This window comes from Dipodomys spectabilis, unplaced genomic scaffold (genome assembly GCF_019054845.1).
Source record: "Dipodomys spectabilis isolate Male_0828 unplaced genomic scaffold, ASM1905484v1 ptg001792l, whole genome shotgun sequence".
Lineage (NCBI taxonomy): Eukaryota > Metazoa > Chordata > Mammalia > Rodentia > Heteromyidae > Dipodomys > Dipodomys spectabilis.
Window position 1 is genome coordinate 1 of NW_024872469.1, and position 26,957 is coordinate 26,957.

The 26,957-nt window shown below is 52.2% G+C and overlaps 1 protein-coding gene across 1 annotated transcript; it reads right to left on the reverse strand.

Annotated features, from left to right (window-relative positions):
- Nucleotides 1–590: 590 nt before the first annotated feature.
- On the reverse strand, nt 591–26,657 carry LOC122103115 (homeobox protein PKNOX1-like; the record flags this gene model as incomplete). The annotated part of the gene is made up of 7 exons (XM_042673597.1): nt 26,490–26,657; nt 25,153–25,323; nt 24,326–24,422; nt 22,492–22,589; nt 17,331–17,459; nt 3,558–3,634; nt 591–763 (listed from the first exon to the last, which is right to left on the reverse strand). Coding segments are annotated over exons 2-7 (745 nt in total), but the record flags the coding sequence as incomplete, so codon positions are not given.
- Nucleotides 26,658–26,957: the final 300 nt, after the last annotated feature.

Consider the following 26,957-nt stretch of genomic DNA (forward strand, 5'->3'; position numbering starts at 1 on the left):
CCCGAGCCCAAGGCCACCCACTTAAAGCCAAACAAGTGGCACACAAAGCGTTCTAACATTTGAAGCATGCGTGCAACACAAAGATGCTCCTGAACCACGTGAGGACGGCGGCCTGCGGTAGGGAGAGAAGGAGAAGAAATAAAACTACAGACAGGCACTTGCACTGAAACAGGGGAGGACATCAGGCGGCCAGGGGGAGACCCGTTGTGCCAGCTGCACCCGACACTGGCAGAGGAGGAAAGCAAAACCAGAAGCGAAGGACACGGTCACGTCTACTCTACAACGAGCGCACAGGGTTCACATCCTCCAGCTCTGGCCGGAGCCCAGCACCGACACACTCACTCCACAGCTTCCTCGGAGCTAGCCTGAGCACACAGCAGCCCACAGGGCCCCAGCTCACACGACCACCTCTGTCCACAGCGACACGGGCCCCAGCTCACACGACCACCTCTGTCCACAGCGACACAGGCCTCAGCTCACACGACCACCTCTGTCCACAGCGACACAGGCCTCAGCTCACACGACCACCTCTGTCCACAGCGACACGGGCCCCAGCTCACACGACCACCTCTGTCCACAGCGACACGTACCTTCTGACATGGCGAGCTCACTTGGAGGCGGCTGCGGCACGCCGGAAGCGATTGAGTCAGGCCAAAACCTCTGAACCGGCCTGTTCTGAGCCGTTTTTTTCTTTGTTTTCGGGGTCTCTGAGCAACTGGAATCCAGCATTGGCTGGAGAATTCGTCTTCTAGCATTGATGAACCTGTGAGAAGGAAGGGACATGGAGAGCCTCCTGCAGTCCACGTTCCTAATGAACACACCTAGCAATCAGGCCCCGAGATCCAACAGTGAAATGAATGAGTGAGCAAAGTCTCCAGAAACCTAGGGCCTGCCATTTACATAGCAATTGGTTTAAATAAGGATCCACTCTTCCATGGCACCTTTCTGGTTTTTGGTGAAGGGTTTCTGTTTTGTTTTTATACCTCATCTGCAATTGATCTTAGCTAAAACAAACAGAAAAAGGCTGAGAAGTAAATTTTTAAGCTCACCTGATTTTCTCTACATGGGTGAAATCAGGCATTCATGATGACACAAATGTGGATACGACATTATTTTTTGTAAGGAAGAAAATGTTCAAGTAGCAAGACTTTATGAATCCAGTCCTCTCCTCCTGCCTGAGGCTGCGTGCTGTGCCGCTGGCCAGACCACATGCTGGGCCACCAGGGAGCTCTCTGGCTCACCAGAGTAAGGGCCTGGGTAACGCTCCACCGCTTCCCGACACCATTCCAGATGGTGAGCTACCTAGCACAGCGCCTGTGTGTGGACAGTGATTGACCCCCTGGGACTGCGCTGCTCTGTGTGCTGGGGGCGGGGGTGGGGCCGCAGGTCTGGAGGGCAGGGAGCAGCTAAGCAGGACTCACAAAGCTACATCACAGCAACAACAACTTGGACCTTATTCTACATGACATTATTCTATTTCTCTCTGTTGTCCTTACAGTAACAGGTCAAACTACTGCCAATGAGCACCCCTGAGAAGTTGAGTATTTATCCAGCACAAACCATTGAAGCTGTTTTTGAGGAAACTACTCAACTTAGGAACTGAAACACACAAAGCAGTCAGCAGGCGGCCCCGGGTGGCTGCAGGCCAGGGTGGTTATGAGCTGGAGGGGCTTTGGGCTTGGGACAGTCTTGTGTGGCCTCCCTTTCCCTCACACTGGAAGGCCGGGCTGGTAGGGCATTCTCTGCACTCATGAACAGGGAAGGAAGAGCAGGTGGGGTCAAGGCAGGGCCCACCCACTGGGGAGAAAAGCCACATCAACTTGGAACTTCCTAAAGTCTCTGGCCTGGCCCCTCTCTGTCCTAGCTCCCCACGCCGGCCACCACCCAGTGCCTGAGGCTCTACAGGAGGCCTGCCCAGCCTGGACCATGGACCCATGAGATGCTCCCACTTGGACACTAAGCCTGCGCTAGCATTCTACCTGAAGGCATTACCTCAAGTGGTACGATGTGTTATTGCTACCCAAATAAAATAACAGCCCTAATACAAAATCATAGAAAAAAATTTTGGTGTATGCTGGTCTTGGGACTTGAACTCAGGACCTGGGTTCTGTCCTTGAAGTTTGTATTTCTTTTTCTTTTCCTCAAAGCTAGTGCTCTACCACTTGAGCCACAACTCTAACATTGGCTTTTTGGTGATTAATGGAGGTAAGCATCTCAGGGACTTTCCTACCTGACCTGGCTTCAAACCATGATCCTCAGATCTCAACCTTCTGAGTAGCTAGGATTAGAGATGTGATCCACTAATACCTGGCACAATAGAAGTATTTAATGCAACACTAAAGCATACCTGGTTGCATCTATGCATAAATATAAAAGTCTGTTGCTTATATTGAAATTTTAACAATTTTACATGTTAGCATAGATAAAGTAAGGACAATAATGTTTACAACTGGTAGGATTTGTGCCTTCTCTTATGCATACCAGAAGCTGACATTGCTTCTCACACCTGAATAAGAAAAGTGAGACAAGTAACCACGCTACTGAATGGAGCTGCACCTCTACACAAGAGCACTGGGTGGAAAGCGTCCTCTCTCTGGAGGAAAACACATGGCCGGGGTCCGAGTGACCTTACCAGGACGTGACCCCAGACCCAGAAGAGGATGTTCCATCCACAAATAGCCATGTCCCTGGGCATGCTCTCAGCGAATGGCTCCAGGCCCTGCCACGCAACACAACTGTCTCAGAACAGATGGGAGAGAAACTGCGCCCTTGAGCTACAGGTAGAAGCCAGAGCACCCCTGACTCTCGCTGTCCCGCCCAGAGGCCATCCCTGGGCGTCCCAGTTCAGAAAGATCGTGGGACTGGGGTGGAGGCGTCACTGAGAGACAGGCAGTCTGCAGTGGGCATGGAGATGAAGCAGGGGGCGGGCCGTGAGCACGCGCATTCCTGGCGCCCTGCCAGCAATGGCAGCTCTCGGGGGACGGGGTCTCGCCAGCTCAGAGCATGCAGACGTCTCAACAGTATTTCCTTTTCTTTTTTTTGCCAGTCCTGGGGCTTGAACTCAGGGTCTGGGCACTGTCTCTGAGCCTCTTTGTGCTCAAGGCTAGCGTTCTACTACTTGAGCCACAGTGCCACTTCTGGCTTTTTCTAAGTAGTTTATCAGCGATAGGAGTCTCACGAGCTTGCTTGCCCCGGCTGGTTTCAAGCTACAGTCCTCACACCTCACCCTCCTAAGTAGCCAGGATGACAGGTGTGAGTTCGGGTGCTCCTCCACTTGCAAGCCCTGCCTTGAGCCCCCCACCAGCTCTTCCTTCCCCGCCCATGAGTGCAGATACTGTCCTCGCTGATAACTGGCCTGTTAGCAGAGCGTGCCTTCCTGTGAAGGGGAAGGGTGGGAACAGCTAGACTGTCCCCAGCCCAAAGCCCATCCAGCTCTCGACTCCCCTTGGCCTGCAGCCACCTGGGGCTGCTGACTGATTGTTTTGTGTGTATGGGTCACCTCTCCAGGTTCTATTGCAGTAAGGACATGGTGTCAGAAAGCTGTGCATCTGTCTTACCAGTTGTTCACTTGGAGTAGTGTCAGATTTGTCTGAGCAGCAATCTGCTTTTTCTCATCTTCTGTTGGGTAAGGATGCTAAAAAATAAAAGGAGAGTTTGTTCATGACCTTAACTCTTAAGAAGAAAATAGAAGCATACAAATTACCAAGAATAAAAGCTGGTATCAGTAGCACTTTTAGCCAAACTTAACTTTAGTCTTACAAATCTTTTTTCAACATAACGTTGTTAGGAGGAGGGTGGTGTAGAGAGGGGTTACCGTTTCCTAAGCCGGGTAACGAGCACATTTCTTTTTTGGACGGTGTCACCCCTTCCTTTTCTCTCTCCTAGTCTCCCCGGTCCGGGATCACGTGTTGCATAGCTCATTTTCCACACAGGGTATACTGAATACCATGACTACATTTGTTCACCCCTCCTCTCTTTCTGCACTATCCATTGCCTCCCCCTTAAAAGACAAAAAGAAAGGCTAAAAACAAACACCACCACACCGCCACCAACAGAAATCCATGCTGCCATTTCTTAGTATTCAATTTTTATTTATTATTTTTTGCCAATCCTGGGGCTTGAACTCTGGACCTGGGCACTGTCCCTGAGCTTCTTCTGCTCAAGGCTAGCACTCTACCATTTTAGCCACAGTGCCACTTCCAGTTTTTCTGTGTATGTGGTACTGAGGAATCTAACCCAGAGCTTCATGCACACCAGCAAGCACTCTACCACTAATCTACATTCCCTGCCTCTTAGTATTCATTTTGTTTAAATATTCAGAGGAGTTTTCCCTTTAGGTTCCTCCCCTAAGAGTAACCTCCTGTGGCCTGTGTGAGAGACAGTCCTGTAGCCTGTGTGTGTGTGAGACAGTCCTGTAGCCTGTGTGTGTGTGTGAGACAGTCCTGTAGACTGTGTGAGAGACAGTCCTGTAGCCTGTGTGAGAGACAGTCCTGTAGCCTGTGTGTGTGTGACAGTCCTGTAGCCTGTGTGTGTGTGTGAGACAGTCCTGTAGCCTGTGTGTGTGTGTGTGAGACAGTCCTGTAGCCTGTGTGTGTGTGTGAGACAGTCCTGTAGCCTGTGTGAGAGACAGTCCTGTGGCCTGTGTGTGTGAGAGACAGTCCTGTAGCCTGTGTGAGAGACAGTCCTGTAGCCTGTGTGTGTGAGAGACAGTCCTGTAGCCTGTGTGAGAGACAGTCCTGTAGCCTGTGTGAGAGACAGTCCTGTAGCCTGTGTGAGAGACAGTCCTGTAGCCTGTGTGTGTGAGAGACAGTCCTGTAGCCTGTGTGAGAGACAGTCCTGTAGCCTGTGTGTGTGTGTGAGACAGTCCTGTAGCCTGTGTGAGAGACAGTCCTGTAGCCTGTGTGTGTGTGAGACAGTCCTGTAGCCTGTGTGAGAGACAGTCCTGTAGCCTGTGTGAGAGACAGTCCTGTAGCCTGTGTGTGTGTGAGACAGTCCTGTAGCCTGTGTGTGAGACAGTCCTGTAGCCTGTGTGTGTGAGAGACAGTCCCGTAGCCTGTGTGAGACAGTCCTGTAGCCTGTGTGTGAGACAGTCCTGTAGCCTGTGTGTGTGTGAGACAGTCCTGTGGCCTGTGTGTGTGAGAGACAGTCCTGTAGCCTGTGTGTGTGTGAGACAGTCCTGTAGCCTGTGTGTGTGTGAGACAGTCCTGTAGCCTGTGTGTGTGAGAGACAGTCCTGTAGCCTGTGTGTGTGTGAGACAGTCCTGTAGCCTGTGTGAGAGACAGTCCTGTAGCCTGTGTGTGTGTGAGACAGTCCTGTAGCCTGTGTGTGTGTGAGACAGTCCTGTAGCCTGTGTGAGAGACAGTCCTGTAGCCTGTGTGAGACAGTCCTGTAGCCTGTGTGTGAGACAGTCCTGTAGCCTGTGTGTGTGTGAGACAGTCCTGTAGCCTGTGTGTGTGAGAGACAGTCCTGTAGCCTGTGTGTGTGTGAGACAGTCCTGTAGCCTGTGTGAGAGACAGTCCTGTAGCCTGTGTGTGTGTGAGACAGTCCTGTGGCCTGTGTGAGAGACAGTCCTGTAGCCTGTGTGTGAGACAGTCCTGTGGCCTGTGTGTGTGAGACAGTCCTGTAGCCTGTGTGTGTGAGAGACAGTCCTGTAGCCTGTGTGTGTGAGAGACAGTCCTGTAGCCTGTGTGTGTGTGAGACAGTCCTGTAGCCTGTGTGAGAGACAGTCCTGTAGCCTGTGTGTGTGTGAGACAGTCCTGTAGCCTGTGTGTGTGTGAGACAGTCCTGTAGCCTGTGTGAGAGACAGTCCTGTAGCCTGTGTGAGACAGTCCTGTAGCCTGTGTGTGAGACAGTCCTGTAGCCTGTGTGTGTGTGAGACAGTCCTGTAGCCTGTGTGTGTGAGAGACAGTCCTGTAGCCTGTGTGTGTGTGAGACAGTCCTGTAGCCTGTGTGAGAGACAGTCCTGTAGCCTGTGTGTGTGTGAGACAGTCCTGTAGCCTGTGTGTGTGAGAGACAGTCCTGTAGCCTGTGTGTGTGAGAGACAGTCCTGTAGCCTGTGTGAGAGACAGTCCTGTAGCCTGTGTGTGTGTGAGACAGTCCTGTAGCCTGTGTGTGAGACAGTCCTGTAGCCTGTGTGTGTGTGAGACAGTCCTGTAGCCTGTGTGTGTGTGAGACAGTCCTGTAGCCTGTGTGAGAGACAGTCCTGTAGCCTGTGTGAGAGACAGTCCTGTGGCCTGTGTGTGTGTGAGACAGTCCTGTAGCCTGTGTGTGAGACAGTCCTGTAGCCTGTGTGTGTGAGAGACAGTCCTGTAGCCTGTGTGTGTGTGAGACAGTCCTGTAGCCTGTGTGTGTGTGAGACAGTCCTGTAGCCTGTGTGTGTGAGAGACAGTCCTGTAGCCTGTGTGTGTGAGAGACAGTCCTGCAGCCTGTGTGTGTGTGAGACAGTCCTGTAGCCTGTGTGTGTGTGAGACAGTCCTGTAGCCTGTGTGTGTGAGAGACAGTCCTGTGGCCTGTGTGTGTGAGACAGTCCTGTAGCCTGTGTGAGAGACAGTCCTGTAGCCTGTGTGAGAGACAGTCCTGTAGCCTGTGTGTGTGTGAGACAGTCCTGTAGCCTGTGTGTGTGAGAGACAGTCCTGTAGCCTGTGTGTGTGTGAGACAGTCCTGTAGCCTGTGTGTGTGAGACAGTCCTGTAGCCTGTGTGAGAGACAGTCCTGTAGCCTGTGTGAGAGACAGTCCTGTAGCCTGTGTGTGTGTGAGACAGTCCTGTAGCCTGTGTGTGTGAGACAGTCCTGTAGCCTGTGTGAGAGACAGTCCTGTAGCCTGTGTGTGAGACAGTCCTGTAGCCTGTGTGTGTGAGAGACAGTCCTGTAGCCTGTGTGTGTGTGAGACAGTCCTGTAGCCTGTGTGTGTGTGAGACAGTCCTGTAGCCTGTGTGTGTGAGAGACAGTCCTGTAGCCTGTGTGTGTGTGAGACAGTCCTGTAGCCTGTGTGAGAGACAGTCCTGTAGCCTGTGTGAGAGACAGTCCCGTAGCCTGTGTGAGACAGTCCTGTAGCCTGTGTGTGAGACAGTCCTGTAGCCTGTGTGTGTGTGAGACAGTCCTGTGGCCTGTGTGTGTGTGAGACAGTCCTGTAGCCTGTGTGTGTGAGAGACAGTCCTGTAGCCTGTGTGTGAGACAGTCCTGTAGCCTGTGTGTGTGAGAGACAGTCCTGTAGCCTGTGTGTGTGTGAGACAGTCCTGTAGCCTGTGTGTGTGAGAGACAGTCCTGTAGCCTGTGTGTGTGAGAGACAGTCCTGTAGCCTGTGTGTGTGTGAGACAGTCCCGTAGCCTGTGTGAGAGACAGTCCTGTAGCCTGTGTGAGAGACAGTCCTGTAGCCTGTGTGTGTGAGAGACAGTCCTGTAGCCTGTGTGAGAGACAGTCCTGTAGCCTGTGTGTGTGTGAGACAGTCCTGTAGCCTGTGTGTGTGAGAGACAGTCCTGTGGCCTGTGTGTGTGTGAGACAGTCCTGTAGCCTGTGTGAGAGACAGTCCTGTAGCCTGTGTGAGAGACAGTCCTGTAGCCTGTGTGTGTGTGAGACAGTCCTGTAGCCTGTGTGTGTGAGAGACAGTCCTGTAGCCTGTGTGTGTGTGAGACAGTCCTGTAGCCTGTGTGTGTGAGACAGTCCTGTAGCCTGTGTGAGAGACAGTCCTGTAGCCTGTGTGAGAGACAGTCCTGTAGCCTGTGTGTGTGTGAGACAGTCCTGTAGCCTGTGTGTGTGTGAGACAGTCCTGTAGCCTGTGTGTGTGAGAGACAGTCCTGTGGCCTGTGTGTGTGTGAGACAGTCCTGTAGCCTGTGTGAGAGACAGTCCTGTAGCCTGTGTGAGAGACAGTCCTGTAGCCTGTGTGTGTGTGAGACAGTCCTGTAGCCTGTGTGTGTGTGAGACAGTCCTGTAGCCTGTGTGTGTGTGAGACAGTCCTGTAGCCTGTGTGTGTGTGAGACAGTCCTGTAGCCTGTGTGTGTGTGAGACAGTCCTATAGCCTGTGTGTGTGAGAGACAGTCCTGTAGCCTGTGTGAGAGACAGTCCTGTAGCCTGTGTGTGTGAGAGACAGTCCTGTAGCCTGTGTGTGTGAGAGACAGTCCTGTAGCCTGTGTGTGTGTGAGACAGTCCTGTAGCCTGTGTGTGTTTGAGACAGTCCTGTAGCCTGTGTGTGTGAGAGACAGTCCTGTAGCCTGTGTGTGTGTGAGACAGTCCTGTAGCCTGTGTGAGAGACAGTCCTGTAGCCTGTGTGAGAGACAGTCCCGTAGCCTGTGTGAGACAGTCCTGTAGCCTGTGTGTGAGACAGTCCTGTAGCCTGTGTGTGTGTGAGACAGTCCTGTAGCCTGTGTGTGTGTGAGACAGTCCTGTAGCCTGTGTGTGTGTGAGACAGTCCTGTAGCCTGTGTGTGTGTGAGACAGTCCTGTAGCCTGTGTGTGTGTGAGACAGTCCTGTAGCCTGTGTGTGTGTGAGACAGTCCTGTAGCCTGTGTGAGAGACAGTCCTGTAGCCTGTGTGAGAGACAGTCCTGTAGCCTGTGTGTGTGTGAGACAGTCCTGTAGCCTGTGTGAGAGACAGTCCTGTAGCCTGTGTGAGAGACAGTCCTGTAGCCTGTGTGAGAGACAGTCCTGTAGCCTGTGTGAGAGACAGTCCTGTAGCCTGTGTGTGTGTGAGACAGTCCTGTAGCCTGTGTGTGTGAGACAGTCCTGTAGCCTGTGTGTGTGAGAGACAGTCCTGTAGCCTGTGTGTGAGACAGTCCTGTAGCCTGTGTGTGTGAGACAGTCCTGTAGCCTGTGTCTATGAGACAGTCCTGTAGCCTGTGTGAGAGACAGTCCCGTAGCCTGTGTGTGTGTGAGACAGTCCTGTGGCCTGTGTGAGAGACAGTGCTGTAGCCTGTGTGTGTGTGAGACAGTCCTGTAGCCTGTGTGTGTGTGAGAGACAGTCCTGTAGCCTGTGTGTGTGTGAGACAGTCCTGTAGCCTGTGTGAGAGACAGTCCTGTAGCCTGTGTGTGTGTGAGACAGTCCTGTGGCCTGTGTGAGAGACAGTCCTGTAGCCTGTGTGTGTGAGAGACAGTCCTGTAGCCTGTGTGTGTGTGAGACAGTCCTGTAGCCTGTGTGTGAGACAGTCCTGTAGCCTGTGTGTGTGAGAGACAGTCCTGTAGCCTGTGTGTGTGTGAGACAGTCCTGTAGCCTGTGTGTGTGTGAGACAGTCCTGTAGCCTGTGTGTGTGTGAGACAGTCCTGTAGCCTGTGTGTGAGACAGTCCTGTAGCCTGTGTGTGTGAGAGACAGTCCTGTAGCCTGTGTGTGTGTGAGACAGTCCTGTAGCCTGTGTGTGTGTGAGACAGTCCTGTAGCCTGTGTGTGTGAGAGACAGTCCTGTGGCCTGTGTGTGTGAGACAGTCCTGTAGCCTGTGTGTGAGACAGTCCTGTAGCCTGTGTGTGTGAGAGACAGTCCTGTAGCCTGTGTGTGTGTGAGACAGTCCTGTAGCCTGTGTGTGTGTGAGACAGTCCTGTAGCCTGTGTGTGTGTGAGACAGTCCTGTAGCCTGTGTGTGAGACAGTCCTGTAGCCTGTGTGTGTGTGAGACAGTCCTGTAGCCTGTGTGTGTGTGAGACAGTCCTGTAGCCTGTGTGTGTGTGAGAGAGAGTCCTGTAGCCTGTGTGTGTGTGAGACAGTCCTGTAGCCTGTGTGAGAGACAGTCCTGTAGCCTGTGTGTGTGTGAGACAGTCCTGTGGCCTGTGTGAGAGACAGTCCTGTAGCCTGTGTGTGTGTGAGACAGTCCTGTAGCCTGTGTGTGTGTGAGACAGTCCTGTAGCCTGTGTGTGTGTGAGACAGTCCTGTAGCCTGTGTGAGAGACAGTCCTGTAGCCTGTGTGTGTGTGAGACAGTCCTGTGGCCTGTGTGAGAGACAGTCCTGTAGCCTGTGTGTGTGTGAGACAGTCCTGTAGCCTGTGTGTGTGAGAGACAGTCCTGTAGCCTGTGTGTGTGTGAGACAGTCCTGTAGCCTGTGTGTGTGAGAGACAGTCCTGTAGCCTGTGTGTGTGTGAGACAGTCCTGTAGCCTGTGTGTGTGAGAGACAGTCCTGTAGCCTGTGTGTGTGTGAGACAGTCCTGTAGCCTGTGTGTGTGTGAGACAGTCCTGTAGCCTGTGTGTGTGTGAGACAGTCCTGTAGCCTGTGTGAGAGACAGTCCTGTAGCCTGTGTGTGTGTGAGACAGTCCTGTGGCCTGTGTGAGAGACAGTCCTGTAGCCTGTGTGTGTGTGAGACAGTCCTGTAGCCTGTGTGTGTGAGAGACAGTCCTGTAGCCTGTGTGTGTGTGAGACAGTCCTGTAGCCTGTGTGTGTGAGAGACAGTCCTGTAGCCTGTGTGTGTGAGAGACAGTCCTGTAGCCTGTGTGAGAGACAGTCCTGTAGCCTGTGTGTGTGAGAGACAGTCCTGTAGCCTGTGTGAGAGACAGTCCTGTAGCCTGTGTGAGAGACAGTCCTGTAGCCTGTGTGTGTGTGAGACAGTCCTGTAGCCTGTGTGTGTGTGAGACAGTCCTGTAGCCTGTGTGTGTGAGAGACAGTCCTGTAGCCTGTGTGTGTGTGAGACAGTCCTGTAGCCTGTGTGTGTGTGAGACAGTAATGTAGCCTGTGTGTGTGTGAGACAGTCCTGTAGCCTGTGTGAGAGACAGTCCTGTAGCCTGTGTGAGAGACAGTCCTGTAGCCTGTGTGTGTGTGAGACAGTCCTGTAGCCTGTGTGAGAGACAGTCCTGTAGCCTGTGTGAGAGACAGTCCTGTAGCCTGTGTGTGTGTGAGACAGTCCTGTAGCCTGTGTGTGTGAGACAGTCCTGTAGCCTGTGTGTGTGAGAGACAGTCCTGTAGCCTGTGTGTGAGACAGTCCTGTAGCCTGTGTGTGTGAGACAGTCCTGTAGCCTGTGTCTATGAGACAGTCCTGTAGCCTGTGTGAGAGACAGTCCCGTAGCCTGTGTGTGTGTGAGACAGTCCTGTGGCCTGTGTGAGAGACAGTGCTGTAGCCTGTGTGTGTGTGAGACAGTCCTGTAGCCTGTGTGTGTGTGAGAGACAGTCCTGTAGCCTGTGTGTGTGTGAGACAGTCCTGTAGCCTGTGTGAGAGACAGTCCTGTAGCCTGTGTGTGTGTGAGACAGTCCTGTGGCCTGTGTGAGAGACAGTCCTGTAGCCTGTGTGTGTGAGAGACAGTCCTGTAGCCTGTGTGTGTGTGAGACAGTCCTGTAGCCTGTGTGTGAGACAGTCCTGTAGCCTGTGTGTGTGAGAGACAGTCCTGTAGCCTGTGTGTGTGTGAGACAGTCCTGTAGCCTGTGTGTGTGTGAGACAGTCCTGTAGCCTGTGTGTGTGTGAGACAGTCCTGTAGCCTGTGTGTGAGACAGTCCTGTAGCCTGTGTGTGTGAGAGACAGTCCTGTAGCCTGTGTGTGTGTGAGACAGTCCTGTAGCCTGTGTGTGTGTGAGACAGTCCTGTAGCCTGTGTGTGTGAGAGACAGTCCTGTGGCCTGTGTGTGTGAGACAGTCCTGTAGCCTGTGTGTGAGACAGTCCTGTAGCCTGTGTGTGTGAGAGACAGTCCTGTAGCCTGTGTGTGTGTGAGACAGTCCTGTAGCCTGTGTGTGTGTGAGACAGTCCTGTAGCCTGTGTGTGTGTGAGACAGTCCTGTAGCCTGTGTGTGAGACAGTCCTGTAGCCTGTGTGTGTGTGAGACAGTCCTGTAGCCTGTGTGTGTGTGAGACAGTCCTGTAGCCTGTGTGTGTGTGAGAGACAGTCCTGTAGCCTGTGTGTGTGTGAGACAGTCCTGTAGCCTGTGTGAGAGACAGTCCTGTAGCCTGTGTGTGTGTGAGACAGTCCTGTGGCCTGTGTGAGAGACAGTCCTGTAGCCTGTGTGTGTGTGAGACAGTCCTGTAGCCTGTGTGTGTGTGAGACAGTCCTGTAGCCTGTGTGTGTGTGAGACAGTCCTGTAGCCTGTGTGAGAGACAGTCCTGTAGCCTGTGTGTGTGTGAGACAGTCCTGTGGCCTGTGTGAGAGACAGTCCTGTAGCCTGTGTGTGTGTGAGACAGTCCTGTAGCCTGTGTGTGTGAGAGACAGTCCTGTAGCCTGTGTGTGTGTGAGACAGTCCTGTAGCCTGTGTGTGTGAGAGACAGTCCTGTAGCCTGTGTGTGTGTGAGACAGTCCTGTAGCCTGTGTGTGTGAGAGACAGTCCTGTAGCCTGTGTGTGTGTGAGACAGTCCTGTAGCCTGTGTGTGTGTGAGACAGTCCTGTAGCCTGTGTGTGTGTGAGACAGTCCTGTAGCCTGTGTGAGAGACAGTCCTGTAGCCTGTGTGTGTGTGAGACAGTCCTGTGGCCTGTGTGAGAGACAGTCCTGTAGCCTGTGTGTGTGTGAGACAGTCCTGTAGCCTGTGTGTGTGAGAGACAGTCCTGTAGCCTGTGTGTGTGTGAGACAGTCCTGTAGCCTGTGTGTGTGAGAGACAGTCCTGTAGCCTGTGTGTGTGAGAGACAGTCCTGTAGCCTGTGTGAGAGACAGTCCTGTAGCCTGTGTGTGTGAGAGACAGTCCTGTAGCCTGTGTGAGAGACAGTCCTGTAGCCTGTGTGAGAGACAGTCCTGTAGCCTGTGTGTGTGTGAGACAGTCCTGTAGCCTGTGTGAGAGACAGTCCTGTAGCCTGTGTGAGAGACAGTCCTGTAGCCTGTGTGAGAGACAGTCCTGTAGCCTGTGTGAGAGACAGTCCTGTAGCCTGTGTGTGTGAGACAGTCCTGTAGCCTGTGTGTGTGTGAGACAGTCCTGTAGCCTGTGTGTGTGAGACAGTCCTGTAGCCTGTGTGTGTGAGAGACAGTCCTGTAGCCTGTGTGTGAGACAGTCCTGTAGCCTGTGTGTGTGAGACAGTCCTGTAGCCTGTGTCTGTGAGACAGTCCTGTAGCCTGTGTGAGAGACAGTCCCGTAGCCTGTGTGTGTGTGAGACAGTCCTGTGGCCTGTGTGAGAGACAGTCCTGTAGCCTGTGTGTGTGTGAGACAGTCCTGTAGCCTGTGTGTGTGTGAGAGACAGTCCTGTAGCCTGTGTGTGTGTGAGACAGTCCTGTAGCCTGTGTGAGAGACAGTCCTGTAGCCTGTGTGTGTGTGAGACAGTCCTGTGGCCTGTGTGAGAGACAGTCCTGTAGCCTGTGTGTGTGAGAGACAGTCCTGTAGCCTGTGTGTGTGTGAGACAGTCCTGTAGCCTGTGTGTGAGACAGTCCTGTAGCCTGTGTGTGTGAGAGACAGTCCTGTAGCCTGTGTGTGTGTGAGACAGTCCTGTAGCCTGTGTGTGTGTGAGACAGTCCTGTAGCCTGTGTGTGTGTGAGACAGTCCTGTAGCCTGTGTGTGAGACAGTCCTGTAGCCTGTGTGTGTGAGAGACAGTCCTGTAGCCTGTGTGTGTGTGAGACAGTCCTGTAGCCTGTGTGTGTGTGAGACAGTCCTGTAGCCTGTGTGTGTGAGAGACAGTCCTGTGGCCTGTGTGTGTGAGACAGTCCTGTAGCCTGTGTGTGAGACAGTCCTGTAGCCTGTGTGTGTGAGAGACAGTCCTGTAGCCTGTGTGTGTGTGAGACAGTCCTGTAGCCTGTGTGTGTGTGAGACAGTCCTGTAGCCTGTGTGTGTGTGAGACAGTCCTGTAGCCTGTGTGTGAGACAGTCCTGTAGCCTGTGTGTGTGTGAGACAGTCCTGTAGCCTGTGTGTGTGTGAGACAGTCCTGTAGCCTGTGTGTGTGTGAGAGACAGTCCTGTAGCCTGTGTGAGAGACAGTCCTGTAGCCTGTGTGTGTGTGAGACAGTCCTGTGGCCTGTGTGAGAGACAGTCCTGTAGCCTGTGTGTGTGTGAGACAGTCCTGTAGCCTGTGTGTGTGTGAGACAGTCCTGTAGCCTGTGTGTGTGTGAGACAGTCCTGTAGCCTGTGTGTGTGTGAGACAGTCCTGTAGCCTGTGTGTGTGTGAGACAGTCCTGTAGCCTGTGTGTGTGAGAGACAGTCCTGTAGCCTGTGTGTGTGTGAGACAGTCCTGTGGCCTGTGTGAGAGACAGTCCTGTAGCCTGTGTGTGAGACAGTCCTGTAGCCTGTGTGTGTGTGAGACAGTCCTGTAGCCTGTGTGTGTGAGAGACAGTCCTGTAGCCTGTGTGTGTGAGAGACAGTCCTGTAGCCTGTGTGTGTGTGAGACAGTCCTGTAGCCTGTGTGTGTGAGAGACAGTCCTGTAGCCTGTGTGTGTGAGAGACAGTCCTGTAGCCTGTGTGAGAGACAGTCCTGTAGCCTGTGTGTGTGTGAGACAGTCCTGTAGCCTGTGTGAGAGACAGTCCTGTAGCCTGTGTGTGTGTGAGACAGTCCTGTAGCCTGTGTGTGTGTGAGACAGTCCTGTAGCCTGTGTGTGTGAGACAGTCCTGTAGCCTGTGTGTGAGACAGTCCTGTAGCCTGTGTGTGTGAGAGACAGTCCTGTAGCCTGTGTGTGTGTGAGACAGTCCTGTAGCCTGTGTGTGTGTGAGACAGTCCTGTAGCCTGTGTGTGTGAGAGACAGTCCTGTAGCCTGTGTGTGTGAGAGACAGTCCTGTAGCCTGTGTGTGTGTGAGACAGTCCTGTAGCCTGTGTGTGTGTGAGACAGTCCTGTAGCCTGTGTGAGAGACAGTCCTGTAGCCTGTGTGTGTGTGAGACAGTCCTGTAGCCTGTGTGTGTGTGAGACAGTCCTGTAGCCTGTGTGTGTGTGAGACAGTCCTGTAGCCTGTGTGTGTGAGAGACAGTCCTGTAGCCTGTGTGTGTGAGAGACAGTCCTGTAGCCTGTGTGTGTGTGACAGTCCTGTAGCCTGTGTGTGTGTGAGACAGTCCTGTAGCCTGTGTGTGTGTGAGACAGTCCTGTAGCCTGTGTGTGTGAGAGACAGTCCTGTAGCCTGTGTGTGTGTGAGACAGTCCTGTAGCCTGTGTGTGTGAGAGACAGTCCTGTAGCCTGTGTGTGTGTGAGACAGTCCTGTAGCCTGTGTGTGAGACAGTCCTGTAGCCTGTGTGTGTGTGAGACAGTCCTGTAGCCTGTGTGTGTGTGAGACAGTCCTGTAGCCTGTGTGAGAGACAGTCCTGTAGCCTGTGTGTGTGTGAGACAGTCCTGTAGCCTGTGTGTGTGAGAGACAGTCCTGTAGCCTGTGTGTGTGAGACAGTCCTGTAGCCTGTGTGTGTGTGAGACAGTCCTGTAGCCTGTGTGTGTGTGAGACAGTCCTGTAGCCTGTGTGTGAGACAGTCCTGTAGCCTGTGTGTGTGTGAGACAGTCCTGTAGCCTGTGTGTGAGACAGTCCTGTAGGCTGTATAAGTTATCGTGTCCGGTTGTACTTTAGATCTGGCTGCAAATCTGTTTTTTTAATGAAGCACTTCTCACATTCAAGAACTTTTCATGCTTAGCAGAGCACAGTGAAGATGAGGATGGCTCCGGTCCTGTCTCGGTGGCCGGCTGTGGGGCGTGCTCTGTGGCGGGCACCGCTGGAGGACTTGATATATAAGCCACCACCTGTGTCAGGTTACCTTTTATCTATGACAACTAACTGCACCCAAGGAAAATGACTTCTATCTAGCAGGAGTGGGGAACCATATTTCTGCTGAGGGCCATTTGGATACTCAGAACATCATCACTCGCCATACACAATGGTCACCACCGCAGCCTCGCCACTGGAAGCTGAGGAGAAGCATATGTGCCTGTCCTGTGGGTATGCAGAATGATTCCAAGGACTATAAATAGCCCATAGCCAGACATTCCTCCCTCCAGCACACAAAAAGTCCTTTTCCCAGCCCGGGTGACTGTGCCAGGATGACATTTACTCGGGTGTACATGGGACCAACAAAGCAGGACAGCAGCATCTGCCCATTGCCCTGGATGCGGCTTAACACTCAATTTGAGTGGCGGCACATTACCAGAGGGATGGAACGGCATCAGATCTACTCAGCAGTCAAGTTTGTTCCTGAAAACTTAGCAACAGGATATGTGATTTGAAAGGACTGAGGAGTACGTAGCTCTGATTTCCACATTGTAGAAGCACATACATTTTTGCCCTTTAAGTCTCAATGTGCCAGGCGCCAGTGGCTCACGCCTGTAATCCTAGCTACTCAGGAGGCTGAGATCTGAGGATCACAGTTTTAAGTCAGTCCAGGGAGACAAATCTGAGAGCTCCTTATCTCCAATTCACTAGCAAGAAACCTGGAGGTGTAGCATAAGTGGCAAAGCACCAGGCTTGAACACAAAAGCCAAATGAGAGCATGAGGCTCTGAGTTCAAGTCCTAGTACTGTCACGTACACAAAACAAAAACTTCCTAAAATACCAAGGGTGTGGTGCGGCAAGCCTGTGATTCCAGCACTTGGGAGGCAGAAGCTGGAAGGGCAGCTACTCAGACAGACCCGTCTCATAGACCACGGGCTGGGATGTAGCACAGTGGTAAGCCACTGGCCCAGCACGAGGTGGGGCCTGAGCACCATCCCCAGCAAGCCCCTTTCCACCCCACAAAACAACAACAACAACTGGGCAGGAAACAAATACATAGAAAAGCAGACAATAACCAGAGCTGCCCTGATACGTTCAGAAAACCATGAGGCCGAGTCATTGCAAAGAAAGGAGAATGAGGGGAGACCACAGCCCTGCAGCCGGCGTACAGGCCAGCATAACCACAGCGCGGCCCTTCTCCCTGCCTGTCACCACCGAATGCTTTTCCCTGCTGTGGTCCTCAGTCCTGTGCACCCTGGTTGCGCACCCCCACCTCCCCACTCCTGGGCCTCACTGCATTTCCCCCGGGACACGCCTGGTCACTCTGGACTCTCGATGCTCCCCGTGTGGCAGTAGGCTGCCTACAACACGTCCCCACTGCCACCACACCAAGCTTCCGGGGAAGTCTGGGGCACGAGGAGAGCCAGGGTCCCTGCTTACCCGGGGACCCCATGTGGGCAGTCAGCTCATGCTCCCAGACCCTCCTCGGTACACACTGCGCTCCCTAACCTTAATGACATCCTTGAAAACACAGCATGAAACACCGCTTTCCTTCCCGAAGTTTTGCACGAACACATCCTTTTCTCTGCCCACTTCTCAAGTAACCCCACGCCACCATCCGACCTGAAGGGTAGGATTTTCTCCCACACATGCACACAATTAGCATGAGCTAAGTTAACTCTCTTTCCACTAGGAGATCCTTATGTCTTAAGTTTTTCAAGGCCATTTTAGGGACCCATGCTCAGCCCACACTCAATGTAACCCCAGACCCATAGACCTGGGGCTGCTGGACGCAGGGACAAGACACGCGTGCAGAGGGCACCTTGGGCCACGCTAGCTGCAGCCTGGCCCCCTTACCCCAATGTGCTGGAAGAGCCAGGACCGCATCACGTTGGTGGCATGCTTTGGCAGGACGCCCCTCTTGTTCTTGGACGAGCTGTCATCTTGGTGTAGAATGCTGAGATCTTGGTTCAGCTGTAACTGGAGCTTGAACATTTGACCGATAACATTAGAGAGGAAGCGATGACACGTGCACACAGCTGTGGCTTTAGAGAGGAGCCCCCCCACGGAGTGACGGCTGGCTTTATGTAAAAGTGGACAAGCCAGACCTATGGGGACTCATCTTTTTGTTGTTGTTGTTGGTCGTGGGGCCTGAACTCTGGGCCTGGGCGCTGTCCCTCAGCTCTTCAGCTCAAGGCTAGCTCTCTACCACTTGAGCCCCAGTGCCACTTCTGGATTTTTCTGCTTATGTGGTGCTGAGGAATGGAACCCAGGGCCTCAGGCATGCAAGGCAAGCGCTCTACCACTGAGCCACCTTCCCAGCCCGGGTACTCATCTTCTGAGGCACATCTAACATTGCAATGTCTCTTTGTTCTTCATCCCCACTTCCAGCCCCATATCTGTTAAAGTCCTTGGACTCTTCCAGGGATAAGTGATATCTTTTTTTTTCTTTTTGGTCAGTCACGGGGCTTGAACTCTGGGTCTGAATGCTGTTCCTCAGCTCTGAAGCTAACTAACGCTCTACCATTTGAGCCATGGCGCCACTTCCAGTGTTCTGGTGGTTTATTGGAGATGAGAGTTTCACAGCTTTTCCTGCCCGGGCTGGCTTTGAACTGCAATCCTCAGATCTCAGCCTCCTGAGTAGCTAGGATGACAGGCGTGAGCCCAGCTCTGGGCAGTGATATCTTTCTGTATACAGTTGAGTTGTCCTGGCTGCCCCCAGAGGCTCCAGGATGGAAACACCAAGGCAGGATTACAGCCCGAAGGCTTAGAAGGGCTGACGGTTAAGGTGATCACTAGTGTCCAGTAGGTTTGTCAGTCATGCTTATACCACGACGCCCCCATAACCAACCCAAGAACAGGGCCCAGACCCCAGAAGCTTCCTGGAGGCAGAGTACCTGGGAGGGCGGAGCTCCAAGCTCCTTCACCTGGCAAGGTACAGCAGCCTCACCAGTGCTGCTTGAGACACCTGGCACGGTAAGCTGGCATACTGCTTCCGAGTTCTGGGAGCTGCTCTAGCAAACTGGCCGTAAGCCAGGGTTGTGGGCGCCCCCATTTTTAGCCAGTCACCAGAGGCACAGGCCACACTGTGGGGATGACTCGGCTCAGGGAACTGCGGCTCGTCCAGGAGGCACGTCGGAGCTGGGCTGGGAGAGGGGACTCGGGCTGGTGCCGGCTCAGGAGCCCACGGCAAGCCCACTGGCAGGGACACGCTGTGCACAGGCAGAGGGGACAGGTGCGTGGGGCAGGGTGAGAACAGAGGGAGGGCGGTCTGCTTCTCTCCTAGAATCTCTGGCCCACCACAGCATCACTATGTCAGAGAGCTCGCAGAAGTGTGTCTCAGATGGACTCCCAGGGCCTTGGAGCCCTGGAGCCAGGCCGTCGGCAGACAGGGGGAGCTCAGGTCCTCACACCAGTGCTTCCTGAGGCACCTGGTCAGCAGCAGTGATGGGAATGGACAGGGCCCTGCACCCAGGACTGACACAGGGCAGAACAGGCCAGCTGAGCAGAAGGGAAGGCAGCAGAACCCGTGCAGTGGAACACAGTCTCAGGAGAATTGCTACGGGGCCGCTGGGCGCCAGAGAGCACGGGAACACAGTGAAAAACACACAGGGAAAATCAATCAATCAGGCTCACACCTGCAATCCTATAGTTTAAGGTCAACCCAGGCAAAACTTCTCAAGAACCCATTTCCAGCAGTAAAATGTTGGGTGTGGTGGTGTGCACCTGTCTCTCACTGTGAGTGACGCATTCAAGGATCCCCACACAGACTGCCAAGGCATACACGCAAGCCCTAAAACCAACAAAGTCAAAGAGGGCTGAAGACAGGGCTTCTGGCCAGCAGGAGGCCTGGAGTGCAACCGCCAGTACCAGCAAATACAGAACAAAACGACCCACCGCCTCAAGGTGGAACAGCACTGGAATCAGAGACAGCCACATGGCAGCAACAGTGCTGGCACTGCTAAGACCGAATACCAGAACACCAACCAAGCATCAGGAGGGCGAGGCTGGAGGGGGCGGCAGGAGAGAAATACCCGCTTCCATGACAAAGGCAAAAGAAGGTATTTTAAAGGATGAGTTAAGAGACAGAGGAAAACAGAGAAAAAGGGCTGGACGGTTTGGCGGGGACGTGCGGGGCTGTGCCAGCACCTGCTGCCAGCCTGTGGCGGCATCCTATGACAGCTGAGCTGTGACAGACGCGGACCTGAGAGGAACATTCAAAGCGCCTGTGAGAAGAGGGGAAGCCGGGCACCGGGGACTCACGCCTGTCAGCCGAGCTACTCAGGAGGCTGAGATCTGAGGATCGAGGTTCAAAGCCAGCCTGGGCAGGAAGACCATGAGACTTATCTCCAATAAACCACTCAGAAAACTGGAAGTGGCGCTGTGGCTCAAGTGGTAGAGCACTCGCCTTGAGCTGAAGAGCTGAGGGACAGCACCCAGGCCCAGAGTTCAAGTCCTACCAGCAACAAAAAAAGAAGAGGGGAATAAAATCGGCACCAAGTCACAGGAGCACAAGAAAGTGGCGGGCAGAGGCCCTCCCCATAACGGCACTCTGCACAGCCATTGCTAAGTGGGCTTGTGCGGGCCACGGACGAAGGCTTCTTGGTGAAGGCCCTCAGGCAGGCAAGGCCTGCAGGGGAGGGCAACGCGTCCCATACAACGGTGACTCACGCCCTCCTGGGGGCTGCCGGGTGCACCGCCATCACCTTCTACAAGCCCAGGATGTCCGCCTGCCTGAGCCACAAGGCAGGGAGCCCTGTGGGACAGAGCAGTGTTGGAACAAGGCCATGACTACCACCTATCCTGATGGGTTGTTTTTGTGCCAGTCTTGGGAATTGAACTCAGGAACTGGGAGCTTCCCTGAGTGTTAATACTCAAGGCTAGCACTGTACCACTTGAGGTACAACTCTGGCTTTTCGGTGGCTAACTGAAGGTGAGTCTCACAGACTCTCCTGCCCTGGTGTCCAGCTGAGGGAGCTGGGGTTATCTATCACGCAGGCCACACAGGTCCAGGTACGAAGGTGCTCCAACTGGAGTACCATTTTATAGCTTTTCTATTTAAATAGCAAACTTCATTTCTAAGAAAATGCAGTTAAAGCCGGGCGCTAGTGGCTCATGCCTGTAATCCTAGCTACTCAGGAGGCTGAGATCTGAGGATCTCGGTTCAAAGCCAGCCAGGGCAGGAGAGACCATGAGACTCCTATCTCCAATAAACCACCAGAAAACCGGAAGTGGCGCTGTAGCTCAAGTGGTAGAGTGCTTGCCTTGAGCTGAAGAGCTGAGGGACAGCACCCAGGCCCAGAGTTCAAGCCCCACGACCAACCAAAAAAAAAAAGAAAGAAAGAAAATTCAGTTAAGTAGAAAACATCCTTCCTAAACAAGACAAGTAAGATTCTGATAAGATATTTGACTTGAAAATGTTTCCTCTAATGTGACACTAGGAAATTATTCTGCAACTAGACGGCTGTGTGGTCACTGGCGTTTAAAATGGAAGAGGGCGGGCTGGCGTGACGTGAGGCCCAGAGAGGGGCTGGGCTACAGCAAAACGCGGACAGGGCTAAGCCCTGCGGGCCAGGCAGCACACAGGCAGCCAGGCCTGCGTCCTTGACCCGATGAAACACTATGTAAACACGGGCTAGATAAAGGAAAAGGGGTGTAAAAGACAGGAGCTCGTGGTTCTGGTCACTCAGCTTTTGGAGCACGAACCCACTGGGTCCATCAGTGCCGGGACAATGACTGTTTCCTGCAGCAAGGGCCTGGTGTGGTGTCTCCCCCTCAGGAGGATGAAGGGGTGGCCTTGCTGGGGTCTGACTGCTTCCCTACGCTCCCGGGAGACCACAGGAGGCAGTGGAGCACAGACGCACTCAGCTCTGCGCTCGCGTCCAGGGCAGCTGCAGCCATCCACAGAAGGACGGACCCAGACACATGCTGCACACCAGCCAGGCCTGACAGAACCCAAACCAACGCTCCCCAACGAGAATCCACGCCTTGTCTTTCTCATTTAAAACTAGCTCAAAGTAAAAAAAAACAACCAACCAAACAAACAAAAAAAACAGAACGTGTTTGTGGCTCCAGAATTTAAAGGGATCCTGCAGCCTCGCAGGCCCAATGTCCTTACTCCACCCCAAAGGATGGGGAAAGGACAGGGCACAGTGTACACATCTGTCTGCCTGGTCCCTGTTGATTCGCACAGCTGTCTCTCCTGCTATGGAGGCCAGACACTTGAAATAGGGGAGCTGAGACCCCTGGCTGGATCCCCTTTGGTCTCTCATTGGCGTTTGCTTTAAATTAAGTGCCTCAGACACAGAAAAGGCACACTGCGGAGAGCCAGGAAAGCTCCCAGTGCTCGGGACGGCTCTCCCAGCCTACTGCTGGGGGTTCAGGCTGGGCCTTGTCTTGCTGTAAAACTTGCTGCTGCTCTGCAGCAGACAGAATCTCAAACCTCAGGTGAACATGAACACAAGCTGGTTAACAAGCTGCTTCTGGGGGCTGCAAAAGTCTTTCCTGAGCTGGGCATCGTGGCTCAGCCTATCATTCTAGCTACTGAGGAGGCTGAGATCTGAGGATCGAGGTTCAAAGCCAGCCTGGGCTGGACTCTTATCTCCACTGAACCACCAGAAAACTGGAAGTGGCGCTGTGGCTCAAAATAGTAGAGCACGAGCCTTGAGCTGAGGAGTTGGAGGACAGAGCCCAGGCCTAGTGTTGAAGCCCCATGACCATGACCACCACCACCACCACCATGCCACCAATAACAACAACAAAAGACTTTCCTGAAATTTGCAAATTTTCAACAGCAAGGAAGATAGGAAGTGAAAAGAAACAAACCAATTCAAACGGATTCAGCCTGAATGGAGACTGTCCAGGAGACACCACTGTCTTCAAGCAGAGGGACGGCCCATGCCTGGCCTGTCCCTCAGTGCCCATGCCTGGCCTGTCCCTCAGTGCCCACGCCTGGCCTGTCCCTCAGTGCCACACACATGGCCACCCAACCCCGAGCCTCTCAGAAGGTGGCACTCACCTGGGAGTTCTGGATCCTAATTGTCCCTGGCGACAAGGCCTGCGTGACCACCTGGCCTTGCGGAGTGACCACGGTGACAGGCTGGTACACTGTGCCACCTCAAAAGGGAGAAGAGACGTTTAAGAACTAAGCTACTTTACAACTTACTTTAACTGCTCTTGTCCTACTTAAGGAGGGAATTTCAACAATACTCTGTGAACTGACCTTCTGTGACAAATGACCAAAGGCTCACTCTCCTCCTCACTAACCCATGGAACCAAAGGGGACTTTCATGCCCCTTCGTTTTGCCTGCCTCTGCCTCTGCTATTCTCTCAATTACCACATATTAAAGACTGGCTAATGGCTCCAGATAAAGAAATACTTTCATTCTGGTTATATTTTAACCACTGGTTTTGTTTTTGTCAGTTGTGGGAATTGAACTCAGGGCCTGGGTGCTGAACCTGAGCTCATTTGCTCAAGGCTAGTGGTCTATCACTTTGAAGCACAGTGCCATTTCAGGTTTTCTGGTGGTTAATTGGAGGTAAGAGTCTCACGGGCTTTCCTGCCCAGGCTGGCTTTGAACTGAGATCCTCAGATCTCAGGCTGTTGAGTAGCATGAGCCAGTAGCACTGGGCTGGTCACTAGTGCTCTTTTTCCTGGGAGGTTTCCCATTCTGCTGTTATATGAGGTTTCAGTTACATTTTTACCATGGCCAGCAGATCCTGCTCCATTCCCAGCATGCCTTGGTCCACTCCCTTCAGAGGCTTTTGTTTCATGTGTAGCAGTCTACATATGCCAAGGAGTGCTGCAATCAGTCCCCTTCTTGAAATGGTTTTGGCTAGCCAAGTAATACTAAACTTAGGCCTAGGGCTGGGAAGGTGGCTCAGTGGTAGAGCGCTTGCCTTGCATGCATGAGGCTCTGGGTTCGATTCCTCAGCACCACATAAGCAGAAAAAAAAAGCTGGAAGTGGTGCTATAGCTCAAGTGGTAGCACGCTAGCCTTGAGCTGAAGAGCTGAGGGACAGCGCCCAGGCCCAGAGTTCAGGCCCCACAGCGACAAAACTCTTTTTTTTTTTTTTCTTTTTGCTTATGTGGTGCTGAGGAATCGAACCCAGGGCCTCATGCATGCAAGGCAAGCGCTCTACCACTGAGCCACCTTCCCAGCCCACAAAACTCTTTTTTTAATAAAATAAAATAAAAATAGCTGGGTGCCAGTGGCTCACATGTGCAATCCTAGCTACTCAGGAGGCTGAGATCTGAGGATCACAATTCAAAGCCAGCCCGGGCAGGAAAGTCTGTGAGACTCTTATCTCCAAAAAACCACTAGAAAACCAGAAGTGGCGCTGTGGCTCAAGCAGTAGAGCGTTCGCCTTGAGCTGAAGAGCTGAGGGAGAGCGCCCAGGCCCAGAGTTCAAGCCCCACGACTGACAAAAAAAAAAAATTACAATAAAAATTAAAAAATAACACAAAATTAGGCCTATAATTTTTGCTAAACTAACAATTCATGATACAGCTTAGCTTTTTCAGTTGCTGCTAAAATTATAATTCAAAATTCTTATTTGAAAAGCACAAATATTTTTTGCTATGTATTTTCAGCACCTTATGTTAAGACTTTTTGTACAAAATACTTTAGGTAAGAAAAATACAATTTAAATATTATATTTGTTCATAATAAGAAATATTCAAAGAACTAGATTCTAGTACAATTATATCAGGAGCTGGAATTGAACAAAATACTGTGAAAGTACAAACAAATGTAACAACTTTAAAATTCCTATTTATACACTCATTTGAATACAAGAGATCTTCTTTACTGCCAAGTCTTACAGAAAAAATGGACATATGATAGTCATACCTGCCACCGTTGCCATGGTTACATTTCCCTGCTGCAGGGCAGAGGCTGGTACCACAATTCCCTGGGGGCTGAGGGTGCCTGTGATGGCGCTTTGAACCTGCTAAACATTAGAGCACACATGGATGCGAGGACAAGCTGGCTGCGGCACCCATCACACCATGATCACCAGGTTGGTCCCGCTGAGCTGCTGGCTAGGCGGTGTCCCCTTCCTCCCGCACATGCTCCATGTGCCTCCCTCCCGAAGCTATGCACTTGGTCTAAGAGGAGAACTATCCCTGACAGAGAAGGATCGTCTTCTATCCAGGGTAGACAGGTAGCTGGGCTCCCCTGCTGGAAGCTCTCAAAGTCCCAGGGGGGAAAAAATCCCGTCCAAAACTCAAAGGAAGGGCATAATGCTATCACAACAGAGGGAAGGCCTGAGGTGCAGTGCAGACGCTCTGACAAGTTTTCAGAAAATAGGGTCCCTTATGGAAAAGAGATGCAAAATGACTGCTAAATGCAGTGATCAGCACTTAAACGTTGGTGTGCTTCAGTACTTACTAAGATAAAGAAGCAAATGGTACTCTATTCCACTCCCCATAGACAAGGCCAGGGTGGGTGGGGCCTATAATGTAGACGGAAGACCCACCCCTTCCCTCTACACCTCCATCCCACCCACCAAGCTCAGAAAGACATTTTCTCTGGCCCTAGTCACTCCGAACCAGACCAAGTTCAAAGAATCGGATCACTGCAGCGGGGCAGTCATCCAGTGAGCCCAGCACCTGTAAAGGTGCTGCTGGTCTCAGGAGCAACACCACAGGAAGCAGGCCGGGCCCTGGGGACAGTACCTGGGACTGCACAGGGGAGTAGGGGCTCCCAGGCTCCCCGCTCAGCAGGGTCTCGCTGTTCATCTTTGTCTTCAGACAGGCAATGTAGCGACTGCAGAAATCTTTGCAGAGTTCATTCACCTTTTCCAGCTCAAGAAGATGAATGCGCAGGACCTGGATTGCTTTCACCATCTAGAAAGAGTTAGTGGACGTTTAGCTGAGACCAGAGGACAGCAATCATCACTGTCACATGTGCCGGGTCTTGGTTAGTGGGTGGAGATACCTTGGATGCTAACAATGGAGGTGGAACCACATCTGAAACCACACATGGACAATGTCTCAGAGCTGCTGAATCAACTCTGGGCCTGAGGGGCATCTGGTCTACATACAACACGGAGCCCAAAGCCACCCTCAGAGCAGCCATGCTACAACTAACTCTGTCCCTACAGACATGGGGCCACAGCCCAGCCCCAACTCACTGTGGCTAAGCAGGTCTCTTTCCTTTGCGCTACTCCATCCCTACAGCCACACAATCCCATAAGTGTTTCCTAATTTCAAAAGCCCAGCTCTTCTAGATTGTATTTCTAGTGTAAATTCTAAGAACTCTGCTCACACAAAGATTTTCTCTTAAGTTTAATAACTTGGTATGAAGTCACTAAATTTTGAGGTAAGCTACCCCTCAGCAACCGACGACTACTAATAACATCAACTCTGCTGTCATCAGCACCCCTCTCCTGGGAGTCACTGGCCCTCTGCCTGTAAGCTTACACAGGAAGTACTGCATCAGGTTTGAGAAGTCTTGGAGGACACCAAGTCTTATGCCAAGATTAGGGATCTACCAAGAACAAAAGGTGGGCACACAGGCCTGCTGTGGAACCTTCACAAGGACCCGCACAAGCTGGCATGGAGGCAAGGATTCTTTTTATTTGTTGTTGGTCTTGGGGTTTGAACTCGGCCTGGGCGCTGTCCCTCAGCTCTTCAGCTCAAGGTGAGCACTCTACCACTTGAGCCACACACAGCACTACTTCTGGTTTTCTGAGTGGTTTATTGGAGATAGGAGTCTCACAGTCTTTCCTGTCCTGGCTGGCTTTGAACTGTGATCCTTAGATCTCAAGCCTCCTGAGTACCTAGGATTATAGGTTTGAGCCACCACACCGGGCTCAAGAGAGGAAGATTCTTTCACTCACTTGTCCAAAGAAAAGCACAGAAACCAGAAGATAGAACCATGGGTTTTTGATACATTGAAACGAGCTTGTTTTATAATGATACAATTCTCTAGTGAACTTCTTCACTAGAAGCTTAACATTTTGTGAAAGGATTTCAAAAGTTTTAAAAAATAAAACACTGACTTTACTTACTAAGTTATCTGTTTCCGGATCCTCACAGAAGAAGGGTTTCCCTTCTTTTTCCTGTTTCCTGACGAAGTTCTCAATGTCCACATCAAAACTGGCAGAAGTTGTTCCCTCTGAGCCTTGTGTGGACTGTTCACATTTTTCAAACAACAAAGCTAGTAGTGGGAATAGTGGATGCCTGGAGAGATAAGAAAAAAAAACAGGTGTGCTTTTTCCTGAGAATGCTTTGGCATGTGTGTGTGTGCGCACTTTCGCACATACACGTGTGCACGATTTATGTTTTTGAGAGAGACTGTCTCATTATGTAGCCCAGGAAGGCCTCCAAAATCACGATCCTCCTGTCTCAGCCTTCTGAGTGTTAAAATTATAAGAATGAATCTTTACCCCTGGCTTGTTTGTATGACTTTATATAGCGGCTTTGCTGAACTCTCAATTCTTCATTTAAAGTGCACAAGTCAATGAAGCAAAGCGCAT